General features: G+C 43.1%; 1 protein-coding gene across 1 annotated transcript; it reads right to left on the bottom strand.

Annotated features, from left to right (window-relative positions):
- Positions 1 to 2210: 2210 nt before the first annotated feature.
- On the bottom strand, positions 2211 to 20567 carry CYSLTR1 (cysteinyl leukotriene receptor 1). Its single transcript, XM_060756539.2, has 2 exons — positions 20218 to 20567; positions 2211 to 4981 (listed from the first exon to the last, which is right to left on the bottom strand). The coding sequence occupies exon 2, from the start codon at positions 4962 to 4964 to the stop codon at positions 3930 to 3932; it is 1035 nt and encodes a 344-aa protein (XP_060612522.2). The 5' UTR covers positions 4965 to 4981; positions 20218 to 20567; the 3' UTR covers positions 2211 to 3929.
- Between the last annotated feature and the right edge of the window lie 1149 nt (positions 20568 to 21716).

Raw genomic sequence — 21716 nt, 5'->3', positions numbered from 1 at the left:
CTCATCATGTGAAAGTGCCTGTGGATTTCAGCAGCTGTTGGGACTCCATCAGGTTCTTTTCTTGGCATTTTGTATTCTTTAGGGAGCCATTGGAGAGATATAGCCCAAGTGGGGGGACTGGAAGAAAGAACAGTACGGTCTCCATTCGCACAGGACCAGTGCCAATAGCTTTATCTACCCATATCTGGTGAAACATGTCCTCTCAGCGAATTTTCTAGGACCTCCGGGGTGACCCTATGACAACTTCTGGTGGAAGTCATTCATTTCAATAGGGTTTGCTTGCTATTATGCACAGTGTCTTGTGTTCCTAAGAAGTCCAGGAATCTATCCCTGATGGAGAGGGGCACCGCACTGTAGACAAAGGCTGGGATCCTGTTGGGAATGTACGAGGGTTGAATTAAAAGTAATGCCTCCACCTTCGTAACTCCGTAACAGATGGCAGTATTGGTATGCGGCAGGTACTGGCTTGTTCAGTAGACTCTCCTCTACAGTTCTATTTTGGCAGGAAGTCTTAGCATTGAATGGTTGTGTTGTCAAAGTGCGAAGTATGGAGCCCTGCACAGACGGTCAGTCAATGTGACTTAAGCAATGTGCAGTCATTGAATTCTTGACAGCAGAAAGTGTCACCCCAAAGGAGATTCATCAGAGAATGCAAGCTGTTTATGGTGATTGTGTTGATGTGAGTACTGTGCATTGTTGGGTGAGTAAATTTAAAGATGTTGAGGTGAGAACATCTGACTTGCGTGACAAACAAAGAGTTGGACGTCCTGTGATAGCACCAACTTTAGGAACACTTAAGAAGAAAAGCACCAACTTTAAGAACACTTTAGAAGCAAAGCACCAGCTTTAGAAACACTTTAGAAGCAAAGGACCTACTTTAGGAACACTTTAGAAGCAAAACACCAGCACCCCCAGTTTTGTAAGTACTTTAGAACTATTTAGAACCACAGATTGCCCATGACTACTACCTTCCCCAACTATACCCAGCCTCCCACCTTGTCCCCCCCACCTCCACCCCCATTCCTTCTTTATGGCAGGGAACTGAAGCAGCCAGTCCCGGGCTGATACAGCGATCCTAACATAATGGCAGCATAAACTGATATAATCCAATTCAAAGCTGATAATGTGGAGTATTTGCTTTGATAATCCTAAATATCTGGCAGTGTTGAATGGGCCAAAGGGGGTAGATACAATGAGAATCTCACCAGGCCATCACGCAGTTTGGTCATTTTGATTCCACTCTGGGTATGTCAGTGCTGTAGAGCTAGTGCAGTTTGACACTGCTTTGACTGCCATGGCTCACTGCTATGGAATCATGGGAGCTGTAGTATGCCAAAGGGTGATGATGCCTCGCCAAACTACATTGGGCCAGGACAGTTAAAACAGGGTCAAGCTGCATTCATTCCACCCCTGGCCTTGGAATGCCATCAGATACAACCACCACCACAAAGGACACATTACTCACCATTATGGTCTTCATTTAATTTACACAAGAAAGAACCATGAAGGCAGAAGGGGCAGTTACATACACATATCCACATTGAATAATATATTTATGTACATACATGACATCCAATGTCATGCTTTGCAACAACACTGATAATTTGTAATTCACTTCAAAAAAAAAAACACCCACTATTCTGATCTTTGCAGTTGATGTTCTATTGAGTTCTCAAAACTCATGTGTCCCAAGGAAGCAGCCAATTGTTAGGTTGCTCCCAAATCACCAAAAGCCTAGTCTTCCTAATGACATGATCCTTTAATCCTCATGTTGTGATGACCCCCAATCATAAAATTATTTTCTTTGCTACTTCATAACTGTAATTTTGCTACTGTTATGAGTTATAATGTAAATATCTGATATTCAGGATGTATTTTCATTCACTGAACCAAATTTGGCACAAATACCAGATAAGCCCAAATTTGAATACTGGTGAGGTTGGGTGGGGTGATTGATTATGTCTTTGGGAGTTGTAGTTGCTGAGATTTATAGTTCACCTACAATCAAAGAGCATTCTGAACCTCACCAGCGATAGACCTGAATGAATCTTGGCACACAGAAGTCCCATGATCAACAGAAAATACTGGAAGGGCATTGAGAGCATTGACCTTGAGTTTTGGTTGTGGTTCACCTACATCAAGGGAGCACTGTGGACTCAAACAATGATGGATCTGGACCTAACTTGGCACAAATAATCAATATGCCCACTGTGAACACTGGTGGAGTTTGGAGAAAATAGACTCTGACATTTGGGAGTTGTAGTTGCTGGGATTTATAGTTCACTTACAATCAAAGAGCATTCTGAACACAACCAATGATAAAATTGGGCCAAACTTTCCACACAGACCCCCATGACCAACAGAAAATACTGTCTTTTCTGTTGGTCTTTGGCGACCCTGCTGACACCCCCTCATGACCGCCCAAGGGTCCCAACCCGTAGGTTGAGAAACACTTGTCTAGAGCCTATAAAATATATTTAGCATGGTTCTGGTGCTGGGAATGAGGAAGGGTTTGACTGTGACCTCCTCGTCTCTTTGCGGATGCAGAACACGTACCTCACTCTTCTGTACTTCTCTGTTTCATCGCAGAGGCTCCATTCATTCCCACCGCAGCCAGTGTTTACATTTCCCACTGGTACCGCCATTAATAATGTCTTGAAAGTTTGCCCAAAGGCCCTGATGGGGGATTCCAAGTCTGTTTGCATTAACCCAACAGCAGGCTGCATTTCTCGGTGGCTGCTCCGCTGTAACCTCCTGAGCCCCCAAAGAATGTCTGTGTTTTCCCACTATGTCCCTGCTATCAGTTCCCTCAAATGTATTTCAGTCTTTGGCATTTTTTTCTTTGATTCCCCCTCTCCATCTCTCTGGGTTTAAAAAGGAGGCTGCTGAGTTTGCAGGAAAAAAATTCAATGGGACAGAGAGGGATGTCCTTTGCTATTTTACCTTCTCATGCTATGGTTAGTTTGATGTGGGAGAAAATGAATATTGCACTACACCAGTGGTTCTCAACCTTCCTAATGCTGCAACCCCTTAATACAGTTCCTCATGTTGTGGTGACCCCCAACCATAACATTATTTTTGTTGCTACTTCATAACTGTAATTTTGCTACTAAAATGAATTGTAATGTGAATATCTGATATGCAAGGATGTATTTTCATTCACTGGACCAAATTTGGCACAAATACCCGATGCGCCCAAATTTGAATATTGGTGGGATTTGGGGGGGGGGGGTTGATTTTGTCATTTGGGAGTTGTAGTTGCTGGGATTTATAGTTAACCTACAACCGAAGAGCATTTTGAACTCCACCAACGATGGAATTGAACCAAACTTGACACACAAAACTCCTATGACCAAGAAAGAAAGGGTTTGGTGGGCATTGACCTTGAGTTTTAGAGTTGTCGTTCACCTTCATCCAGAGAGCACTGTAGATTCAAACAATGATGGATCTGGACCAAACTTGCCACAAATACTCAATATGCTCAAATGTGAACAGTGATGGAGTTTGGGGGAAATAGACTTTGACATTTGGGAGTTGTAGTTGCTGGAATTTATAGTTCCTCTGCAATCAAAGAGCACTCTGAACCCAGCCCATAATGGATCTGCACCAAACTTGGCACACTACCTACATAGCCAACATTGAATACTGGTGTGGTTGGGGTGGCTGTTTTTGACGTCTGGGAGTTGTAGTTCATCAACACCAAAAAGGATAAGAAGCAGACGGAGAGATGTTCAACCTTCTCTGCCAAACGTGTTCCCAAGACCATTAGAAATATGTGTCTTCTAGAGGTCTTTGGCGACCCCTCTTTCACTCCCAGGTGGGGAAACACCGCACTACAGCATTCTGCATCCATGAAGAAGTATCGTGCTGATGATCTCCTGGCTTCCTATCTCAACTCAAACTGCACCAGCTTCTTCAAAGCAGAGGGGCTATAGTTCCACATCTTCTGGCGTTTTTTCCTCAATGGTAACCTCCTTGAAGTACTTCAAGGACATGTTCCTCTTCTGCATCTGTGACACGCTGGAGGTGGAAGTCTTCCGGAAAGTAGAGAGCCGCTTCCGAAAGTTGCCTCCAGAGAAGAAATAGAGAAGAGGGTCAAAGCAACAGTTGAAAGCAGCCAGGGAAAGCGTGATCACCACGGATTTCTGCATGTAGAGCGTATCCTCACAACTGGTATCCTTTCTCATCATGAAATTGATGTGGACAGTGCGTTGGATATGGTACGGCGTGAAGCTCAAGAGGAACACAACGGTCACAATGACCATCATCCACATGGCCTTTTTACGGGAGGCTTCCTTCTTATGCAATGGTTTTTTTAACAAAGTCCGGATGATCATGGCGTAGCAGATAACAATGGTGACAAAGGGGATAATGAAGCCAACAATCAATGCAATGTAATGCAGGACTGCCAGCTTTAGCATCTGCCCATTTTCTGGAGGCTCAAAACATTTGCACTTGTTTGTCGCAGCCTCCCAGTGTGAACCTCTCAGTAAAAACGGTGAGCTTGTTAGTGTCACAAAGATCCAAATCGCAACAGAAACGACTTTGGCTTTTTTCTCTGTGATAAAATGGATGTTCTGGATGGGAAACACAATGGCAATGCAGCGGAAGAAGCTCATGGCAGTCATGAAAAGAATGCTAGTGTACAAGTTGACGTACATCGTGTAGGAACTGATGCGGCATAAGAAGTCGCCAAAGAACCAGTGGCCTTTGTAAACATAGTAAACCACTCGTAAAGGCAGTGTGCAAACAAACAGCAGGTCTGAAATAGCAAGATTGAGCATGTATATCTGGAAGGCTGTCTTCTCATGGTACGTCCTTATGAGGACGCACAGCACAAAGGCATTTTCGACAAACCCCAGCACAGAAATCACAGAATAGGTCATGGGGTACACTCGGCTTCGGAAGTCATCAATTGTGACGTTGCATGTTAGATTTGGCATCATGTTTCCACCGGGAGCCATTGAACTCGACTCAAAACCTGCCGTGCAAAGAGTTGAAGGAGAGAGGAAAAAAATCAGAATTAGATTTGTGACAGTTACTAGTTTTGCTCAACAATGACAACTATTAACTATAAAATAAATAAAATGACAGGGTATAGATTAGTTTGTAGGAGCAAAGTTAATAATATGGTTGGAGAAATACATAATCTGAGCATGCTTGTAGGAATCTCATCTTGGTGAAACCTAGATATGATAAAAAATAAGTTTAATTCTCTTTATGTACTAGCCGTCCTCTGCCATGCGTTGCTGTGGTCCAGTCTGAGTACACGTGCTTTGTGTGCATATATTTGTGTATATGTGTATATATGTGTGTTTGTGTATATATGTGGTTACGCGCATGTGTTGTAATGTATTTTTTGTTTTTTGGCTTTTAAGGTCCCTTCTGCTGTGTTTTTCAGTGTTTTTATGAGTGATGGTCACTTGTTGGCCTGAGAGGGGTATTGTGCACAAATCTGGTGTCAATTCGTCCAGTGGTTTTTAGGTTATGTTAATCCTGCAAATGAACATTACATTTTTATTTATATAGATAATCCAAGGCTTTAGTGGCCTGAATAACTGGGTTGTTGTGAGTTTTCTGGGCTGTATGGCCATGTTCCAGAAGCATTGTTATTCGATTACACAAAAATGCTGGACCGCTCTGACAACCACCATGTCAGACTACGCAGAGAAGCCATTGAAATCCACAGGCAAGTGGACAATTTCAACAGAAAGGAGGAAACCATGAAAATGAAATAAATCTGGTTATCAGTATTAAAAAAAACACTCGGAAAACTCACAGTAACCCAGTTATTCCTGTCAAAAAGAACTTTGACAACACAAGAATTCCATCCCTTAAATGAAATTTCTGTTTAATCTCCCAAATTTTGGCCTTGCGGGTACTTCATACTCCAATTCGGTGTTTAGAAATGGAATCTAGGCATCCAAAGAAAGAGTCATATCTTTGTGATATCTACATCACAAATGCAAAGGTTCTAGGTACAGGTAATTCCCAATGTTTCACTCAATGCCATGCTAGTAATTTGAGGAGTGAAGAAATATTTTGGGGGAGGCAAAACTCTTATGCGGTGGCAATTGCTTTATTCTTTAACCCAGTGTTTCCCAAACTTTGTAATGCTGCAAAACTTTAATACTGTTCCTCATGTTGTGGTAACGCCTAACCATTAACATTATTTTCATTGCTACTTCATAACTGTAATTTTGCTACTGTTATGAATCGTCATGGAAATATCTGATATGAAAAATTTATTTTCATTCACTGGACTAAATTTGGAACAAATACCTGATACGCCCAAATTGGGTATTTGTGCCAAATTTGAATACTGGTAGAGTTGGAGAAGGGGGATTGATTTTCCCATTTGGGAGTTGTTGTTGCTGGGATTTATAGTTAACCTACAATAAAAGAGCATTCTGAACTCTGCCAATGATGAAATTGAACCAATCTTGGCACACAGAACTTCCCTGACCAACAAAAAATACTGGAAGGGTTTGGTGGGCATTGACCTTGAGCTTGGGAGTTGTAGTTCATGTACATCCAGAGAGCACTGTGGACCCAAACAATGATGGATCTGGACCAAACTTGGCACAAATACCCAATATGCCCAAATGTGAACACTGGTGGGGTTTGGGGAAAATAGACCTTGGCATTTGGAAGTTGTAGTTGCTGGGATTTATAATTCAACTACAATCAAAGAGCATTCTGAACCCCATGAATGATAGAATTGGGCCAAACTTCCCACACAGAATCCCCATAACCAAAAGAAAATCCAGGGGTCACGACCGCCAGGTTGAGAAACACTGCTTTAACCCTTCCATAGCTAGCATTTCATTTCAGTTAGGAGTTCATGTCCTTTTTGCTGGGCTTCCTTTGGGTGAGTATAGGTGTGCCAGAGCTGAAACAACTAATTTTCTCTTCTGTGCTGTGCATCCACCAAGTGAGTTGCTATGATTGGCAAGATCAGTTCTTGCAAGGAAATTGACACGTTCTCTCTTGCATTTCTGCCAAGCCAGCTACTTATTTATTATCTTTGCCAGGAATCATAGAGAACGAGACAGCCAGAAGGGGGCAATCCTGGTTAATGAGCCCGTTCGTCAAAGAAATAATTGTTTCACCATTTGGAAAGGTTTTTAAATTCTGGAGGGCCAAGTGCCGTTCTCCTGCAGAAGTAGTCTCAGGGTGCATCTGCACCGCAGAATTGTTGCAGTTGAAGTGGTTTTGAACTGTGTTAGTTCTACAGAGTAGAATTATTTCAAAGCCGCATTATATTTAAGTTTTGATGCATCCCCATATAGATGTCCAGCTCTGCATTGCATAGGAAATTGGGTAAGGCGAGGAAGACAGTGTATCTGTTAATCTTCCTATATTGTAATATAAACTTGAGTACACATTATACCAGTAGTTCTCAACCTTCCTAATGCTGCGACCCCTTAATATAGTTCCTCATGTTGTGCTGACCCCCAACCATAACATTATTTTAATTGCTACTTCATAACGGTAATTTTGCTACTGTTTTGAATCGTACTGTAAGTCTCCTGACACGATAAAAAAAGATCTGCTAAACCCAAACCTGTCTGTCTGTTTGTTTGTCTGTCTATATGTGTTAAACTTCTTTTGTTGACAGCCAAACCTTAGAGTACCCAAGATCAACCTCTGTCTTACACCTTTGTTTTCTGAACCCCCTACTTTTGTTAATTTATTTATTTATTTATTTATTTGCTATACTTGTATACCGCCATTTCTCAGCCTTGGCATGGAACTGGACACTTGCGAGTGTAGCATTTTTCCGAATGAAGCAGAGAGTGTTTGAGGACCGGGACATCCATAGTGATACCAAGGTGCTTGTTTATAAAACTATTGTCCTCCCAACCTTGCTATATGCCTGTGAGACGTGGGTTATCTACAGACGTCACATGCAACTTCTAGAATGATTCCATCAGCATTGCCTCCGAAAAAATCTTGCAAATCTTTTGGGAAGACAGGAGGACAAATGTCAGCATGCTGGAAGGAGCAAAGACCACCAGCATTGAAGCGATGGTCCTCCACCATCAACTCCGCTGGACCAGCCACGTTGTCCGGATGCCTGACCACCGTCTCCCAAAGCAGTTGCTCTTCTCTGAACTCAAGAATGGAAAACGGAATATTGGTGGGCAGGAAAAGAGATTTAAAGCCAACCTTTAAAACTCTGGCATAGACACTGAGAACTTAGAAGCCCTGACCCTTGAGTGCTCCAGCTGGAGGTCAGCTGTGACCAGCAGTGATGTAGAATTTGAAGAGGCATGAATGGAGGGCGAAAGAGAGAAACGTGCCAAGAGGAAGGCACGTCAAGCCAACACCGACCGATACCGCCTTCCACCTGGAAACCAATGCACTCACTGCAGGAGAACATGCAAATCAAGAATAGGGCTCCACAGTCATCTACGGACCCACCAGTACACTGATCTTGGAAGACAATCCTACTCAGACAATGAGGGATTGCCTAAGTAAGTAAAGTAAGGACACTTGAGCTCATCAAAAGCCATCAACATATCTTTACTTTGTGTTTCCCAGAATGTGCCCTCCCACAGGAGCGGCTCTGCAGCTGACCAGTCCTTCGCTCTGACCAATTCTTGGCTGTCCTTCTCCCCTGCCAACCAATCCTGGCATGAATCCTAGACAGCCTCTTTTCTGGCCAACCAGGAGAAGAGGCGGAAAGTCTGAATAGCTATGAGAAATGTGTAAGATATCTTGTATTTCTCATGTTGATGATTGTATATTTGGCACTAGCCATGCTTGCATCCTTTCTGGCCAGATCGTAATTAATAGGCATGTGCAAACCATGTTTCTAAATGGTTCTAAAGTACTTACGAAACTAAAGTTCTGGTGGTGAAAACTAGGGGGCGCTGGTGCTTTGCTTCTACAGTGTTGCTAAAGTTCTGGTGGTGAAACTTTCAGAACTCTAACACAACTTTCAAAATTTCATTATAAATGGCAGTTCCTAATAGGTTCTGTCATAATAATAATAATAATAATAATAATAATAATAATAATACTTTATTTGTACCCCGCTACCATCTCCCCAAGGGACTCGGTGCGGCTTACATGAGGCTGAGCCCAAATACAACAGTACAAGGAATAATAACAACAATACAAGCAATTAAAAAACACATAGACAATACGATACACAACATTATCAATAAAACAACACATAATTAAAAACAGTGGGAGAAATGTAAAGTGCTTTGGAGGACAAAGTGCTATGGGATCATTATTCCGGGAAGGCACACTGGAACAGCCACGCCTTCAAGTTCCTCCTGAAGACTGCCAAAGTTGGAGCCTGTCTGATGTCTTTAGGGAGTGAGTTCCAGAGTCGAGGGGCCACCACCGAAAAGGCCCTCTCTTTCGTCCCCACCAATCACGCCTGCGATGCTGGTGGGATCGAGAGTAGGGCCTCTCCGGATGATCGAAAGGATCGTGTGGGTTCGTATACAGAGATGCGATCTCACAGGTAGGCAGGTCCCAAACCGTTCAGGGCTTTGTAGGTAAGAACCTGCACCTTGAATTGGGTCTGATAGATGAATGGCAGCCAGTGGAGCTCCTTGAACAGGAGGGATGACCTCTCCCTGTAAGGAACCCCAGTTAACAACCTGGCTGCAGCCCGTTGGATCATCTGAAATTTCCGGGTCATTTTCAAGGGCAGCCCCACATAGAGTACATTGCAGTAATCCAGTCTAGAGATGACTAAGGCGTGGACCACCTTGGCCAGATCTGCCTTCCCGAGGTACGGTCGCAGTTGATGCACAAGTCTTAATTGTGCAAAGACCCTCCCGGCCACCACCAACGCCTGAGCCTCCAACGTAAGTGAAGAATCCAGGAGGACCCCCAAACTGCGGACCTGTGACTTCAGGAGGAGTGCAACCCTGTCCAGCACAGGTTGCCACCCTATACCTCGGTCTGGTTTACAATCGACCAGGAGGAACTCTGTCTTGTCGGGATTAATCTTCAGCTTGTTCGTCCTCATCCAGACAAAAAATCACCAATAATGAAATAATCATGAAATTTTGAAAGTTATGTTAGAGTTCTGAAATTTTCACCACCAGAACTTTAGCAACACTGTAGAAGCAAAGGACCAGCGTCCCCTAGTTTTCACCACCAGAACTTTAGTTTTGTAAGTATTTTAGAACCATTTAGAACCATGAATTGCACATGCCTAGTAATTAAACCTCTGTGGCTCTCTTCTCCTCTGGTGAATATGTCCTTTAATCTGGAACTTTGGTGTTCACGTAAATGCTCGCCAGGCAGGACCCTCCTTTAACCGTAGTCCTAGTCTAAATTCAACCTCAATATAATCCACTTCAAAGCAGATAATGTGTAATCTGTATTATATGGCAGTGTAGATGGGCCTGAAATGTTGTCTCCACATTGGTCTGAGAAAGTCCCCATCCTAAAATCTGACCTTCAGTAAGCAGTCCAAAACTCATAATATTAATGCTCTGACTCAGCTTAAAGCAGTAGCTTCCTGTTAGTTTGACCTCAAGAGCCTTAACACTGAACATGTAATGCACCATGATCTTATCTGTTTCAAAGAAATCAGATTCAGAATTGCACAAACAGCAGAGGGGAAGCCAACTCCGAAACCACAAAGTGCCATTAGAAACAAGGACATATCTACTCGTGCACATCTCGAGGTGTTTATTTCTAAATTGCAATACCATTTAGAAAAATTAATCACATCAGTATTGGTCTTATGTGTGCTCCCACTGGATTTAATAATTCTCTTCCAATGAAGTGTGCCAAGAACTGGTGGTTTTTAAGACTGAGAGTCACTTACAACAACCTCCTTGGGTTGTTGTAAGTTTTTCAAGCTGTATGGCCATGTTCCAGAAGCATTCTCTCCTGACATTTCGCCTGCATCTATGGCAGGCATCCTCAGAGGTTGTGAGGTATGTTGGAAAGTAGGAAAATTGGGTTTATATATATGTGGAATGGCCAGGGTGGGAGAAAGAACTCTTGTCTGTTGGAGGTAAGACTGATTAGCATTTAATGGCCTAGCAGTTTCAAGGTCTGGCTTCTTACTGCCTGGGTGAATCCTTTGTTGAGAGGTGATTAGCTGTCCCTGATTGTTTCATATCTGGAGTTCCTCTATTTTTGAGTGTTGATCTTTATTTACTGTTATGATTTTAGAGATTTTTTTAAAAAAAAACCCTCTAAATTTTGTTCATTTTCATGGTTTTTTCCTTTCTGTAGAAATTGTCCACATGCTGGTGGATTTCAACGACTTCTCTGTGTAGGTGTAAAAGTGGTCCAGCATTTCTGCATTCTCAAATAATATGCTTTGTTGAGAGCTAATCACTTCTCAACAAAGGATTCCCCCAGACAGTGTGAAGCCAGACCTTGACACTGCTAGGCCATTAAATACTAATCAAGGTGGCCAATTGAAACATTCTCACCTACCTCCAACAGACAAGAGTTCTTTCTCCCATCCTAGACATTATTCCACAGATATATAAACCCTATTTTCCTAGTTTCTCACAACCTCTGCCTGCCATAGATGCAGGCAAAACGTCAGGAGAGAATGCTTCTGGAACAACACCATACAGCCTGGAAAACTTACAACAACCCAGTGATTCCAGCCATGAAAGCCTTCGACAATACAACTTTCTCCCTCTTTGGGAGCATGTATTCTGTGGAATTAATGCAGTTCGACACCACTTTAACTGCCAGGGGTCAATTCTTATTTTCTGCTTTGCAGTGGAGTATATGAGTTTACACTGCTATATAATCCAGTTCAAAGCAGATAATCTGGGATCAGAAACTGGATTATATGGCAGTGTAGATCCAGCCTGAGAGTCTCCCAGAAATGTTACAGGAAACAAACTTGCAGAGCTGCGGAAAGGGTTGGATCCAGTCCATTTAAGAAAAGCATTCTTTGGACCTCATCACACTAAAGAATGAATCCACTTTAAATCCGGTTTCTGCCTCCTGCAGAATTCTGGTGTTTGTAGTTTAGGGAGGAAAGAAAGCTTTTCTTAAATGAACTGGATCCAACCCTTCAACAGCCTCACTAAACTACAAACCCCTGAATTCTGCAGGCGGCAGAAACCAGATTTAAAGTGGATTCATTCTCTAGTGTGATGAAGTACTTTGTGAAGTCTGATGTGTGAGCAAATGAAGTGGCAACCAGCCTTGCTTTCCTTTATGCGTGTGTTTTACATGCAAACTTCCTTGTAAGACAAGTTAAGCTACATCTGTATTTATGTTTGATGTTATGCTATAATATAACTAGTTCTAAGAGGAATTTCCATGAAGCTGCATTTCCTGGAGAAATCTTTGTCACTGCAACCGCTAAAAAAATTGAAATCGAATCATGAATGTGCAGTTTCTCATTTTCACTTGTTAAAAGTATATTACCAGTTTATTTAATTTTAGTTATAAGTAGTTCTGGTGTGGATTGGGATGGAATATGGTGGGAATTGATATGATTTTTTTTTCTGTGTCAAGAGCAACTTGAGAAACTGCAAGTTGCTTCTGGTATGAGAAAATTGGCCAACTGCAAGGACGTTGCCCAGGGGACGTCCAGATGTTTTGATGTTTTACCATCCTTGTGGGAGGCTTCTCTCATGTCCCCACATGGGGAGCTGGAGCTAACAGAGGGAGCTCATCTGTGCTCTCCCCAGATTCAAACCGGTGACCTTCAGTCCAGCCGGCACAAGGGTTTAACCCAGTGTTTCTCAACCTGGGGGTCGGGACCCTTGTGGGGGTCGTGAGCAGGTGTCTGAGGGGTCGCCAAAGAACATTGAAAAACCTGGGGGTCGGGACCCTTGTGGGGGTCATGAGGAGGTGTCTGAGGGTCACCAAAGACCATTAAAAACACAGTATTTTCTGTTGGTCATAGGGGTTCTGTGTGGGAAGTTTGGCCCACTTCCATTTCTGGTGGAGTTCAGAATGCTCTTTGATTGTAGGTGAACTATAAATCCTAGCAACTACAACTCCCAAATGTCAAGGTCTATTTCCCCCAAACTCCACCAGTGTTCACATGGAGTATTCATGCCAAGTTTGGTCCAGATCCATCATTGTTTGAGGCCACAGTGCTCTCTAGGTGTGGGTGAACTACAACTCCAAAACCCAAGGTCAATGGCCACCAAACCCTTCTAGTGTTTTCTCTTGGTCATAGGAGTCCTGTGTGCCATGTTTGGTTCTATTCCATCACTGGGGAAGTTCAGAATGCCCTTTGATTGTAGATTAACTATAAACCCCAGCAACTACAACTTCCAAATGACAAAATCATTTTTTTTTTGTGATGGCCACTTGTTGGCCTGATAGGCGTATTGTGTCCAAATTTGGTGTCAGTTTGTTCAGTGGTTTTTGAGTTATATTTATCCCACAAACGAACATTACGGTACATTTTTATTTATAGAGAATGCCTATTGATGAGTCCATTGTATTGTGTTAGTTTTGTGACTGTTTTAAAATTTGATATGTTACCTATTTTGTTTTATGTTATCTACTATGTTTTTATGCCACTCCGTCCGAGTCCCTTGTTGAGAAATGGGGAGGGGTATAATTACAGTTTGTTATTATTAGATACACAACAAGATGAGTCCACAGCAAACAAGATCACTATGCTGGCTTTTTGTTCGATCCCACGTCGGACATTTCCCAAGTGTCTAGGGCTGTGTGATGTATCAGCGAATAATGCATGGCAGCTTTCTCTTCCAAAGAATGCTGGTGCCTCATCAAACTACAAATCCCAGGATTATATAACATTGAGCCATGGGATTCATGTCAAGCTGTATTTGTTTCTACAATATAAAGAATCCTAGAGAGGATAAATTAATCAAATCAATAAACAATCAGATCCATGTATTGTCGAAGGCATTAATGGCTGGAATCACTGGGTTGCTGTGACTTTTTTTGGGCTGTATGGCCATGTTCCAGAAGCATTCTCTCCTGACATTTTGCCTGCATCTATGACAGGCATCATCAGAGGTTGTAAGGTCTGTTGGAAACTACCTCCACATTGCTAAATCTGTAAATGTATTGTCGAAGGCGTTCATGGCCGGAATCACTGGGTTGCTGTGAGTTTTTTGGGTTGTATGGCCATGTGCCAGAAGCATTCTCTCCTGACATTTTGCCTGCATCTATGACAGGCATCATCAGAGGTTGTAAGGTCTGTTGGAAACTACCTCCACATTGCTAAATCTGTAAATGTATTGTCGAAGGCGTTCATGGCCGGAATCACTGGGTTGCTGTGAGTTTTTTGGGTTGTATGGCCATGTGCCAGAAGCATTCTCTCCTGACATTTTGCCTGCATCCATGACAGGCATCATCAGAGGTTGTAAGGTCTGTTGGAAACTACCTCCACATTGCTAAATCTGTAAATGTATTGTCGAAGGCGTTCATGGCCGGAATCACTGGGTTGCTGTGTGTTTTTTGGGTTGTATGGCCATGTGCCAGAAGCATTCTCTCCTGACATTTTGCCTGCATCTATGACAGGCATCATCAGAGGTTGTAAGGTCTGTTGGAAACTACCTCCACATTGCTAAATCTGTAAATGTATTGTCGAAGGCGTTCATGGCCGGAATCACTGGGTTGCTGTGAGTTTTTTGGGTTGTATGGCCATGTGCCAGAAGCATTTTCTCCTGACATTTTGCCTGCATCTATGACAGGCATCATCAGAGGTTGTGAGGTCTGTTGGAAACTACCTCCACATTGCTAAATCTGTAAATGTATTGTCGAAGGCTTTCATGGCCGGAATCACTGGGTTGTTGTAGGTTTTTCCGGGCTATATGGCCATGTTCTGGAGGCAATTTTTCTTCTGACGTTTCGCCTGCATCTATGGCAAGCATCCTCAGAGGTAGTGAGGTCTGTGAGAGGGCCAAATGTGGAGGGCCAACCATATAACCATTATGAGGGATGAGAACCTCATGGGCTGGAGTCAACATTTGTCTGCTTGAGGCAAATGTGAATGTTGCAATTGGCCACCTTGATTAGCATTTAATGGCCTCATAGCATCAAAGCCTGACTGCTTCCTGCCTGGGGGAATCCTTTGTTGGGATCTGTTAGCTGCCCCCAATTGTTTTTGAGATCCAATTTAAAACGAATTGGATAAACAAGTTATTTTCCTTGTGTCCTCAGCTCAGAACTATGGGTGGGATCCAGTCACTATTAGAGCAGACCCACTTAAATTACAAAGATCCCGTTGTTGTCAACATGCCTATTCTTAGTCAGATGGGCCAGCAACTAACCCATAGCTCTGACCTGTGACTACTATAAAACTGTCTGAGATTATGATCTCCACAAGAGTTCATTGTTGGGTTGGAAACACTTGGAGCTCTAAACTTCTTTCAAAGTTTAAATATAGAAGATATATAGCAGGAAGGAGTTTGCCAATGTATGCCGAGCTCTTCTGCACACAGAACTTTCGGCATTTCAAGTGCAGCTGCTGTTTTGGCCTCTGATGGCCGTCATCCAACAAAAGCACGCGACTTCATCAGAAGCTTTCCAAAGTTTGGCCCTGAGATTCCCCAGAAATACATGTTACATAAACATCTTACTGTGGGTTCATCTCTTACAGATCAGGAGAGAATGAAGGAATGTGGGCCTTACAGGTTGGATATCCCTTCTCTGAAATGCTTAGTTGTGTCAAATAGCATTAATTCTATGGTTTAGATCAGCCATAGACAAACCTTGGCCCTCTAGGTGTTTTGGACTTCAACTCCCACCATTCCTAACAGCCTACCGGAGTTGAAGTCCAAAACACCTGGAAGGCCGAAGTTTGCCCATGCTTGGTGTAGACCCACGCAGAGTACAATATTCCAGCCTCTGGGTGCATCTCCACTGTAGAATTAATGCAGTTTGACACCACTTTCTGCTATGGCTCAATGCTATTAACTCCTGGGAGTTGTAGTTCCGTAAAGCATCACCACTACTGGAAGGGTTCGGTGAGCATTGACCTGAAGTTTTGGAGTTGTAGTTCACATGGGCTCAAACAATGATGGATCTGGACCAATCTTGGCACGGATACTCAATATGCCCCAATGTGAACAGTGGTGGAATTTGGGGAGAATAGACCTTGACATTTGGGATTTGTAGTTGCTGGGATTTATAGTTCACCTACAAAAAGCCTTTTGAACCCCACCAATGATAGAATTGGGAAAAACTTCCCACACAGAAACAACATGACCAACAGAAAATACTGTTTTCTGATGGTCTTTGGCGACCCCTCTGACACACCCATTGCAACCCCTCCAGGGGTCCTGACCCCCAGGTTGAGAAACGCTGAGTTAAAGTGATATCAAAGTGCATTAATTCTACAGAGCAAATGCATGCTTAGTGAATATCTTATTCTTAAATGACTGAAATCCAGGACATCGCTTGATGCAGTAAATCTGTTAGTCTTAAGGATGCTAAACATCTTCTGTTATTCCTCTCCCGTGGCTTTTTAAGAGGAAGCAAACTAAGAGCTTAATTTTTTTTCATTGAAACATATTATGAGTTCCATTTGTTTCCAAAAAAGGGATTAATTGCAAATAAATATTTTCCCTCCTCCAGTTTTGTGCAATGTTTAATTTGGTGGTTCTTGACTCAAATGACTCACGTCGGACTGCAAGTTCAAGCACAAAGCTCTCTGAAAGTAGGGCTTTTGGAAATGCCAGTTTCGTTTTCATAATCCTAATGCAGACATCAATTCATAGGGTTGTTTGGGATTCTCTTTGCCCTGGTTTTTTTTTAAATAAATACATGTTAACGAATAACAAGTATTTATAAAAAAAATGGATGGCAGATATACGAGCTTGTCCTGTGACGTAATTTTAGCACTACGCTTCCACTTTGACTGAGTATAGAATCACGGGATTTGATGTTTTGGGAGTAGTACTTAGAGCTGGAGCTCATGATGCTGCAGCAGGTTAGACCGCTGTGCTGCTGAACTTGCTGACCAAAAGGTCGGCAGTTTGAATACAGGGAGTGGAGTGAGCTCCCGCTGTTAGCCCCAGCTTCTGCCAACCTAGCAGTTTGAAAACATGCAAGTGTAAGTAAATCAATAGGTACCGTTCTGGCGGGAAGGTAACGATGCTGGCCACATGACCTTGGAGGTGTCTATGGACGATGCCGGCTCTTCAGCTTAGAAATTGAGATGAGCACCACCCCCTAGAATTGGACATGATTAGACTTAATGTCAAGGGGAAACCTTTACCTTTCATTTACTTAGAGGCGAGCCATTGTCATATAATCATTGCCATATAATCTAAAATCATAGTTTTCAGCTATGACTTTAGGAGACTCAGCCACAGAAATTCATTGGCTAACCTTGAGTACAACACACTCTTTCAGCCTCAGAGGAAAGCATGCCAGACTGCACAAGTTATAGAACTATGATTCCATTTTGGATGCCATGGGTACATCCTATGAAATACTGGGATTTGTCATTTGGTGAGGCACTAGAGCTCTCTAGCAGGAAATTACAAGTTGTTTGTGCCTTCAAGTCATATTCAGCTTACTGTAACCTGAGTGAAAACTATCATGGGATTTTCCCAGTTTTATTGAAACTGTGACTGCCATTGTCTCACTGGAAAGGTGAAGGACTAGCTTGCCTTAGCCCTGGGGGTTGGGACCCCTGAGAGGGTCATGAGGGGGTGTCAAAGTGGTCGCCAAAGACCATCAGAAAAACACAGTATTTTTGTTGGTCATGTGGATTCTGTGTGGGAAGTTTGACCCAATTCTTTTGTTGGTTGAGTTCAGAATGTTCTTTGATTATAGGAAAACTATAAATCCCAGCAACTACAACTCCCAAATGTCAAGGTCTATTTCCCCTACACTCCACCACTGTTCACATTTGGACATATTGAGTATTCGTGCCAAGTTTGGTCCATATCCATCATTACATGAATCCACAGTGCTCCTCTGGATATAGGTGAACTACAACTTCCAATCTCAAGGTCAATGCCCACCAAACCCTTCCAGTGTTTTCTGTTGGTCATGGGAGCTCTGTGTGCCAAGTTCGGCTCAAATCCATTGCTGGTGGAGTTCAGAATGCTCTTTGATTATAAGTGAACAATAAATCCCAGCAACTACAACTCCCAAATTACAAAATCAGTCCTCCCCCAACTCCACTAGCATCCACATTTGGGTGTATTGGGTATTTGTGCTCAATTTGGTTCAGTGAATGAAAATACATCCTGCATATTGGATATTTATGACTTATAACAATATTAAAATGGCAGATATCAAGTAGCAACAAAAACAATATTATGGTTGGGGGTCACCATAACATGAGGAACTGTATTAATGGGTCACGGCATTAGGAAGGTTGAGAACCACTGTCGCCCATGGAATGGACTTTCATAGATAAGTGGGCGTTTGAGCTCTGTCCTCCATAACTGCAGTTGAACATTCAAACTATTGCACCGAGCTGGAGTTGGACCATTCAATAGCATCAACCAATGTAACTTTGGGTTGTTGTGTGTTTTCCAGGCTGTATGGCCATGCTCCAGAAGCATTCTCTCCTGACGTTTTGCCTGCATCTATGGCAGGCATCCTTAGAGTTTGTGAGGTCTGTTGGGAACAATCTCTGAGGATGCCTGCCATAGATGTGGGAGAAACATCTGGAGAGAATGCTTCTGGAGCATGGCCATACAACCCGGAAAACACACAACAACCCAGTGGTTCCAGCCATGAAAGCCTTCAACAACACAATGTAACATTTTCAGCCATAGCAAGTAACATGCATCGCAAGCATCACAATTGGGCAATATCACTATCATCTATATAAATAAAAATGTAAGGTTCGTTTGTGGGATTAACATAACTAAAAAACCACTGGATGAAAGGACACCAGATTTGGAGACGAGACACCTATCAGGCCAACGAGTGACCATCACTAATAAAAACACTGAAAAACACAGCAGAAGACACGTTAAAAGCAAAAAAATAAAAAATACATTACAACGCATGCACAAAACCACACATATACACATAGACACATACATACATGCACAAAACACATATACACAGACCGAGCCACAGCAATGCGTGGCAGGGGATGGCTAGTAGAATAATAAAATCATAGAGTTGGAAGAGACCTCATGGGCCATCCGGTCCAACCTCCTGCCAAGAAGCAGGAAAATTGCATTCAAAGCATCCCCGGCAGATGGCCATCCAGCTTCCGTTTTAAAACTTCCAAAGAAGGAGCCTCTACCACACTCTGGGGCAGAGAGTTCCACTGCTGAACAGCTCTCACAGTCAGGAAGTTCTTCCTCATATTCAGATGGAGTCTCCTTTCTTGTAGTTTGAAGCCATTGTTCCATTGCGTCCTAGTCTCCAGGACAGCAGAAAACAAGTTCTCTCCCTCCTCCCTATGACTTCCTCTCACATATTTTTACATGGCTATCATGTCTCCTCTCAGCCTTCTCTTCTTCAGGCGAAACATGCCCAGCTCTTTAAGCCGCTCCTCATAGGGCTTGTTCTCCAGACCCTTGATCTTTTTAATCACCCTCTTCTGGCTGTCACTGCAAAATACATCTCTTAGCATCTAGATATCCAGAGCCCCCGGTGGCGCAGTGGGTTAAACCCCTATGCCGGCAGGACTGAAGACCGACAAGTCGCAGGTTCGAATCCGGGGAGAGGTGGATGAGCTCCCTCTATCAGCTCCAGTTCTTCATGCGGAGACCTGAGAGAAGCCTCCCACAAGGATGATAAAAACATCAAATCATCCAGACGTCCCCTGGGCAACGTCCTTGCAGACGGCCAATTCTCTCACACCAGAGGCGACTTGCAGTTTCTCAAGTTGCTCCTGACACGACAAAAAATATATATATCTAGATATCCAGACTTGAATATCTCAAGAAGATCACCTCGGTTTACAAAGAGTCAAGAGGAAGAGCACAACGCGTGAGTAAACGTTGTTGAGCAGTTGCCTGCCTTCCTAATCTGAATGGTCAGTTACTACCTAATTTGGCAGCATGCTCTCATTCATTCACTGATAACCCAGAGGTGAAGGCAAGACTAGACTTGAAAGTAAGCCCAAAGCATGCTGTTTGGCAGAAACTAGGGGAGAAATCACCTTAGGGGTATTTCTCCGTATAGTGTCACTTGGTGCTAGAAATTCCGATTGACATAAAGGAGTGATGGCACAAGTCTCCGTAGACTGGACAGAAGATACATAGTCCGAGTTTACATTATTTCCAGCTGTGGAGGCTTTTCAGAGGCTACAGACAAAAATATAAACAGACAAAAACTTACGTGCCAAGTTTGCAAGCTGCCACTTGGATGTTGCTTCTCCTCAAAGCGGATGATCCTGATGAGGAAGCGCAAGAGAGAGATGGGTGTGCATAGAAGCACACTGTCAAAGTGTTATTGTCTTGCCCTGGAAGGGTCTTTTCTATTCACCACTATTCACACCCTCTTTTTGCAGAGAGAGGGACATGTCTCCTTGTCTGATAAAGGAGAACATCAATGAACAATGCAAGCCGCCCCTGAGGTTGGAGGGAGAATGGAAAAGAAAGAAAGTGCCAAAAAAGGACCGAAGCAGCATGCTGCTGGCGCTTCTGTCCATGCTCTCTCTCAGCTGAGCTGCCCAGAGCTGTTTAAAAAGAAAACCTGCATCCAGGTCCCTCCCTCCTGTCTTTGGACAAGGCGGGACCAAGGCTGCTCAAATTAGGAAAGAAAAGAAAGAATGCAGAGAGCGTTGCACCACTTTCCCCGTGACAAGCCTTCCACATTTCTGCATTGAGTTGCAACTTGTCTGCACTCAAAACAGTGTGCCTAGGGGTCCATCGCTCTAACATACCTGTTCGCTCTTGCTGAGAGCCAATGCAGCATCGTGCTTTGAGAGCTGGTCTATGACTCTGGTGACCAGGATTCGAATACTTGCTCATCTATAGAATTTATTTATTTATTTCAGATATATGGATCCCGTCCTATCTCGACCTCCACAGAGGGACTCAGGGCGGCTAACAGAATGGCACCCCATGGTGCCCACAACCAAAAACATAAATATGCAGTTTAAATACAATCTTATATATATATATAAATGCTCTGTGCATAATGAGTACTTTAAAAACAAAAGGGTCTGGAAAACAAGCCCTATGAGGAGCGGCTTAAGGAGCTGGGCATGTTTAGCCTGAAGAAGAGAAGGCTGAGAGGAGATATGATAGCTGTGTATAAATATGGGAGAGGAAGCCACAGGGAGGAGGGCTTGGAGACTAGGACGCGGAACAATGGCTTCAAACTACAAGAGAGGAGATTCCATCTGAACACGAGAAAGAACTTCCTGACTGTGAGAGCTGTTCAGCAGTGGAACTCTCTGACTGGGCCACCGTAACACATGGCAGGTGATGGTTAGGCTATATGAATAAAATGTAATGTTCATTTGTGGAATTAACATAACTCAAAAACCGCTGGATGAATAGACACCAAATTTGGACACAAGACACTTACTAATTCAAGGAGTAACCATCACTCAAAAATTGATTTTGTCATTTGGGAGTTGTAGTTGCTGGGATTTATAGTTCACCTACAATCAAAGAGCATTCTGAATCCCACCAACAATGAAATTGAACCAAATTTGGCACACAGGACTCCCATGAACAACAGAAAACACTAGAAGGGTTTGGTGGGCATTGATCTTGAGTTTGGGAGTTGTAGTTCATCTACATCCTGACAGCACTGTGGACTCAAACAATGATGGATCTGGACCAAACTTGACATGAGTATTCCATATGCCCAAATATGAATACAGA

The sequence above is a fragment of the Anolis sagrei genome, chromosome 10 (assembly GCF_037176765.1).
Source record: "Anolis sagrei isolate rAnoSag1 chromosome 10, rAnoSag1.mat, whole genome shotgun sequence".
NCBI lineage: Eukaryota > Metazoa > Chordata > Lepidosauria > Squamata > Dactyloidae > Anolis > Anolis sagrei.
This window is presented reverse-complemented; position numbering and strand designations above follow the sequence as displayed.